Source organism: Sinocyclocheilus rhinocerous, unplaced genomic scaffold (assembly GCF_001515625.1).
Source record: "Sinocyclocheilus rhinocerous isolate Xijiao unplaced genomic scaffold, SAMN03320098_v1.1 scaffold682, whole genome shotgun sequence".
Classification (NCBI taxonomy): Eukaryota; Metazoa; Chordata; class Actinopteri; order Cypriniformes; family Cyprinidae; genus Sinocyclocheilus; species Sinocyclocheilus rhinocerous.
In genome coordinates this window covers 285,652-292,540 of record NW_015642528.1, presented here as the reverse complement: position 1 = coordinate 292,540, position 6,889 = coordinate 285,652, and the positions used below count along the sequence as shown (strand labels likewise).

General features: G+C 40.2%; 1 protein-coding gene across 12 annotated transcripts in view; it reads left to right on the top strand.

Annotated features, from left to right (window-relative positions):
- Nucleotides 1-289: 289 nt before the first annotated feature.
- LOC107756101 (neural cell adhesion molecule 1-like) overlaps nt 290-6,889 on the top strand; it is a 254,253-nt gene continuing 247,653 nt past the window's right edge. For 7 of the 12 annotated variants that reach the window (XM_016573080.1, XM_016573083.1, XM_016573082.1 and 4 more), the window contains exon 1: nt 291-550. In XM_016573080.1, the coding sequence (XP_016428566.1) occupies nt 499-550 (52 nt within the window). In that variant the 5' untranslated portion in view covers nt 291-498. Of the gene's footprint in view, nt 551-6,889 lie in introns of all 12 variants that reach the window. The other 5 variants (XM_016573084.1, XM_016573087.1, XM_016573086.1 and 2 more) reach the window with 3 other exon arrangements.

Genomic DNA, 6,889 nt, shown 5'->3' with positions numbered 1-6,889 from the left:
GCGTGAGGACGTGCAGTAGGTGAAAGGACTGTGCGATTACTGCGATGCCGCACACATCCGCTCTATACTCATATAATGAGCCTGGTGAGGGGAAACGAAACCCGCCATTGAATACCGGTAACCATTGTCGAGTTTACAAGAATTCCTAATCCGAATAACCCCCGGCAGTCCATGAGGCCATTGTCCGAGCGCACCATCTGCTGTTTGTGATTTGCAGCGGCACCAGACTGAATAAAGTGCTCGCACTAGTTTATGCCCACGTATCCAGCGCGCTCCATATACGCTAGCTCTGGCGGATGAATTCATGTTGTGCGTGCCTCGGCTCTTGTCACTCATTCGCTGTGCTGCTCGGAGCGCATTCTGTGTCAACGGCTGAGGACCAATTCATGATATCACATCAACCTGAAACAGGGACAAAGCATCGTAGTCATTTAGATCATAACTGAACCAACTCTCTCTACCTATTCTACACGGAGCATACCTTTGGAAGCGATTGCAATGCTTCAGATAAGGGATCTCATTTGGACATTGCTTTTCTTTGGTTATGCAGGTAAGATGCACTTGTATCAGTTGCCCTGTGTTAGACTGTATCCTTTCGCATCCTTGTTTGTCTTGGCGCGTTGTCGCCAAAGCACAGAAGCAGTTATAGCGAGCTTGAGGATGAGGATGCGAGGTAGTTTGAGCTGGTTCATTCAGTGATACAGCTTTGCAAACTGCCTCGGTTTATATCTATCCGTCCCTTTCATTTAAACAAACTCTGTTATTTTCATCCCTGCCAAACTGGCACATGTTACCAAACTGGCACCGGTTAGGTGGGATATGAAGTCTCGCGTCCCTGTGTAAAAACAAACCGCACTTCTATGAGTGATATTTGACATTTTAAGAGCGCGAAATTGCGTTGTTTATGGTTGTGTGGACATTACTGCGCATTGGCTCCTTTGAGATTTGTGTTGGGGGACAGGAAAAACAACCATCTGGTGTGTTGTGTAAACATCGCCAACTAAGCCGTCACAATAACCAGCCAAAGTTTATTGTGTGGTGTTTTTAATGTGTGTGTTTTCATCCGTGTGTTGTTCATATTCTGGATGGTCACGGTGGTGCTGGCGCAGCTGAGAGCGCTCGTGTTGAGCGACTGGAACATCTCTGCATTACCCTTGAATTAGTTTATCCTTGTTATTGTTTGAGTAATACTTCAACGAGAAATTAAAAATATATAATTTGTTCACCCTTATGTTGTTTCGAACCTTTCTGTGACTTACTTTCTTCAAGAAGATGCAGTCAGAGTGATAGACTCGGTCACCATTTACTCTCATTGTATGGAAAGAGATGCAATGGAAGTGAACGGTGACTAAGGCTGTCTGTCTCTAACCTTTTGCCTGTGCCTTTGTATCCCACTAAAGAAATAGTAAGTCAAACGGGTTTAGAAAAGCAATGAGTGTGAGTAAATGCCTGAACCGTCCCATTAAAGACTGAAGTTACACTTCTCATGCATTTATAATGAATATCCAGGCTGTTTACAAGCAGACCAAGCAGCCAATTAGAAAACTAAGCGAAAGTGTGATTTATGAGTGCTGCGCATAAATAAGAGTGATAAATGGAACTGTTCCAAAAATGTTTCATGTGATTATTCGGGAAATTATTCGAATGCATGGATGATCATTTCCAGCCAATCAGAGAGTAAGACTTGGGCGGGAATTAATTATATTCTCTCACCCCCTAGGCGTTAATACTGAATGTTTAACATTATATTTATTGCATACATATACTTCGTAGTAGACATCCATAACTCCTTTCTGCTGTCTGTTGTCAGTGTTTCTATGTTTAAATATGGCGCTTATCACATGCTGTGTGGTATCGGCGTTTGGTATCGGGGCATTTTAACGAGTACGAGTACGAGTACAGGAGGCCAGTATCGGGCCCGATACCGATACCAGTATCGGTATCGGTGCATCCCTAATATTTACACATAAGTGTATGGTGAAATGGAGTGGTGTTGTACAGTGATAGCCGTTAGTGGTTATGATTTGTATGCGTGATGCAGAGGGATGATGTTATTTTCCAGTCGGTGGTCCTGTCCCACTGGTTGCCCTTTTGTCGTGGCAGGACTTCACAAACCTCGCAGCTGGTTTGAGCAGGTTTGATGTTCCTCCTAGCAGGTGTGGGAGTTTGTCCTGGTGTGTTTGGCAGGTTATAGAATGTGTCTTTAATTTGCGTGTAATTAGGGCAGGATGTGTAGTTCTGTGAGTTTGTACATGTGTCCTATTTAAAGAGTGATGGAGTTTGTGAGTTCATGTCTAGTGTGTTTGCTTTTATATACAGTACAGTTATTGTTAGATGAAATCTTTGGAAGTTTATCCAACTTAAAGTAGTCAGGACAGGGGGCTTTAAATACTGTACATGTCCCTGACCTCAAGAGGAGGGCAAAGTAGTAGATTAATTAACACTTGAAGGAAAATAAAGAAACAATTGCAAGATGGTGAACATCTGGAACTCCTCTGTCTGTGGCAAGTTCAAAGCTAGTATGAAAGTACTGGAAGAGAGTAAAATTACTTGGATCTCCATCTTTTGGCTGAGTAACAGTAACCATGTGATAAAAGAAAAAAAAGAAGAAAAAAAAAATATAGGCCTACTATAATTTGGTGCTTTTATGTGCAGACATTCGTTCATATTTCAGGTGCAGCTTTCTGTTTTACCATTATTAGTGTTTTTGTTAGTTTTTAAAGATAATGTCATGAAGTTCAGGGCTCAGTTTTTTCAAATTATTTATTTTATTTTTATTTTTTTGGTTCACAGACAAACCATAATTAAATCAACTGATTTTAACTCAAGGATGATTCTTCTTTATGGCACATAAATGAATGACAGGCTCTCTACATTTACATTTTTTTTTAAAATTTCTCAGAGAATGTATGCCTGCTGAATAATTATGTGTTATAACAGAATGAATTTATCACTTCTCTTAAAAGTCTCATTAAATTTGACCAGATATTTTATCTCTACTGGTAAAGGGTCCACCTCTGAACCTCTCCTCCTACAGAGTCCTTCTGTATGGTCATTAAAGAGTGAATTTTATAATGGTATTGCTTTTACTAAGACTGATGCCAATGAAAACATAAGCGTCAGATCAGAGCTGAAAGGAATTGTGATCTGGTAGAGAGATTTGCCCCCATGCTGTAGGATTGCTGGATGTTTCACCAGATAAAAACATTTGAATGCTTTCATGCTGTACTGTTCACACTGTGACTCCTTCTTGTAAAAATGTATTAATTTTGTTTTGCGCAAGCTGACTGAAATCCAATCGTCCCAAATGTTCTCCAGTTGTTTTCCGTTTTGTGCTGTTTGATATAGATGGGCCGTCTATGCATATTAATCACTCTCTGAAAGGGGGCTCAGACTGATTTGCATTGTGTAAGCTGCGAAGGCGTCCTGTAGAGTGTTGGAGGGAGAAAAAAAAAAGGAGGGAAATGGGTTTGGTTTTGTCATGCTGGAAAGCCACCCCCTGATCCCTGCAACCCATCTCTGAAAGGATTTCTCCTAATTCAAGTAAAAGGGCCTCCTAAAGTTGCAGGCCGAGAGGCAACTTCGAGAAGTGTAAACATTGTCTTACACCCCCCACATTTAAACCAGAAACACAAATTTCTGCCTCTCTTCCTCTTTGCTTTGCTGGCTCATGGAAAATTCAAGTATGTCATTTCTGCACCACTAATGGCACCAAACAGAACTGTAAAAATAATGACTGATTTCAGACAACCTTGCTTGTCTGCTGTTGCTCAGATAAATACATGCCCCAAACTCATGCCACTGGTTGAGTCAAGTACATGCACAGTTATAATCAAGGTCTTTGCATTGTTGAGACATGATGAAATTTTCAATGTAAATCTTTTGAAGTATTAAATGCAGAACTAAAGTGCCCAGAACTGAATGCATGAGCAAAGATGACAGATTTTAATTCACATACTTCCAGGGAGCCTGTGCTAGACGAGAAACTGCCATTGAGATGAATGGGGACGCTAATGCATGGCTTTCACCCAGTATTATAAACCTCCTCTGCCTCAAACAAACAGATTGCAGTTCCCTTTGGTGTCTCCAGGGGCGCAGAAATTACACCCTTCACCTTTAAGGTGCAGCTTGAAAGGCCCTTAATCCCATTGAATGACTCATTTGTTATGTTGTAATGCGTAGCAATGGTTGTGACATCATCCAATAGTTACTGGATATAGACTACTGCGTTTGAATGTATCACTGTTGGTTCCTCTGCATCATGCATTATTTTTAATGTTTGTAATATAATAATGCATTTGGCTGAACTTTAAACGTTTTTCTAGCTATTCTGTAGGCTTTTGTTATGGTAATAACATTCAGTTGCTGAAGTCCAGAGACGGTCGTCTCCAAGATTCAACTTTATTGTACCCCACTTCAAGGAATTTGGAGTAGATTTCTGGGTAAAACCACCAAAAACAAAGTCTGCGCATACTTTGAGTTCCTTACCACACTGTGTTCAAACAAGAGCAGCCCAAAGCACTTTTATAAGGTTACTGTTTCCCTCTACTTGCGGCAAGCGGAATAATTATAAGACTATTTTCACAGCTTTATTCATTCAGAGTCAACCATTTTAGTGAATGTCATGATGAAATGAGATAAAAGTGTTGTGCTAATTTTGTCATACCAAATGACTGCCAAAAGCAGAGTTTCAGAAGGTAATATGTGATGGCAACCTATCTTAATTGGCTTGATTTAAGCAGTTAGCAGCTCAAAATATTACCTGATTGTAGCATAATAGTTCGTACGTGATCATATTACATTTCTGCAGTTTCTTTGCTTTGCCAGAACCGCTGTCATGTGTTAGCTAATAGTTCTTGTGTAAAGATGATGCAGCAGCAAGCGAACACGCTGGTACTGTGTTGTGGTGAGATGTAATACTGTATAGCTAGCATGTGTGAGCACAATGAAAAGCACCAGCATATTGAAATGAGAGCAAAACCTTGACATTAAATTGAACTGTGTTTTATGTTATGTCACATTTCAGTTTTTTAGCATTGATAATAATAAGAAATGTTTCTGAATGATTACGTGATACTGAACACTGGAGAAATGGCTGCTGAAAATTCAGCTTTGCCATCAGAGGAAATAGATTTCCGTAAACAACACTTTAAAAAATCCTACGTTTTCTTTAAAAATTAAAATAAAAAAATCAACTGCTGGATGCTACAACTTGTAAGAATTCAAGTTCATTCTTAGAGAGCTGTAGGATTTTACGTTTGGGAACTACAACTGAATGTTCTTTTCCAGTTTGACTGGAAAATACTATGCCTCAAAGATGTCTCTAAATCACAACATTTAACCAATGTTGATGATGAAATGCTTGCCCGTGGAGGACCCAGTCCTTTTAGTTGGAGCCTGTGAGTTCATGTTCAAAAAGAACATTCTGGAATCCCTGCAAGCACTGGCCTAAATTTGAATAATAATAAAAGAAAAGACAAAAGAATGAGTACGGGGGGTTGGATGGCCAAAGTACAAGAGCAAATACAAAGACAGTAAGCATGGCTTAAAGTCCAAAAAAAGCTGCGTTATGTGAATATTTTTAGCACATTTCTGTCTTAATTTTCATTGGAGATCTAAAAATATCTTTCAGCAGTCTATCTCGCTGTGTTTCCTGTCTGGTTGAGTGCTTTTAGTTTGGACAAGACTGCTTGTATGTCTCCCACTGCTTATCAAACACAGTATTACATCTGATTCTGCCACAGGCGTGCTGATGTAATCAGATCAGACAAACCTGATTCTAATTTAAACGGCAGAGATTTCACAGCCTTCAGGCGTGTGTTTTACTCACAGACGACCATTCATTGCAAATGTGTAGGCCTACGCCATCGTAGTATTGCTGCGACCACTCTCATTACTGACAGCTCTAAAGTACACATCTGCATCTTTTCTCTCATAGCCATCAACACCATAAAAAAATGATGGCATAACTGATGAATCCACATGGAAAGGAGCATTGGGCATTTTGCAATGAAGTATTACATTTCAAGCACACATATTTACTGCCAAGATGCTTTTTTGAGAGTTGTGGTCAGTAGGGCTGTGTATCACCAGCAAAGCCACGATACGATACGTATCACGATACAGATGTCACTATACGATACGTATCACGATACGGGCTGCACTGAATTTCACCTCAGCAGAATTTAGTAAAACAGCTATTTATTAAACACTGCATACTATAGTGCCATTTCTAACTATTGGCAGAGCAGGCAGCTGACCTCTGCATTATGAAGGGCCTCCATAACTGTACCACAGTAGCCTACAATATAGGTAATGGCATATGTTTCATGTTTACATTGGGCACTCCCCACCAGGTACAATATTCTGATTTTTTGCATCTTGTTTTTAAGCCCATAAATAATAATGTACTCGTTCTAATAAATTTATATTGTAATGTACTCATTCTAATATATTTTAAAAATCATTTACGTTGCTGGTAGGTTATAATTGCACAAATTAACACACTCTCTACAATAAAAAAAATAGAAAATTAGAAGAGTTCTAAACTAACGCGCTGTCTTCACTGTATCTAACACACACACGCTCAAGGCTGATTTATACTCGACGCGTCCACAAGTTCGCTTAGGTGCGCGCGGCAAATATGACGTCATCGCGGTGTTGGCAAAAGTTCGCTTTGAGTGCGCGCAACGTCGTTTCGCGTGGCGGTGTGCACGACATTTTTTATAACTTTCCGCGCAGCTCCGCTTCCGAAGATGCACGAGTTCAAAGCGACTCTAGCCGAACATGCACGTCTGTGCCAGCATTTGTGTGAAACAGAAGCAAGTTTGATGTTAAGTTCAGTCACACACACAGATCATGCTGCGGCCGAACTCAGACATTCAGGAAC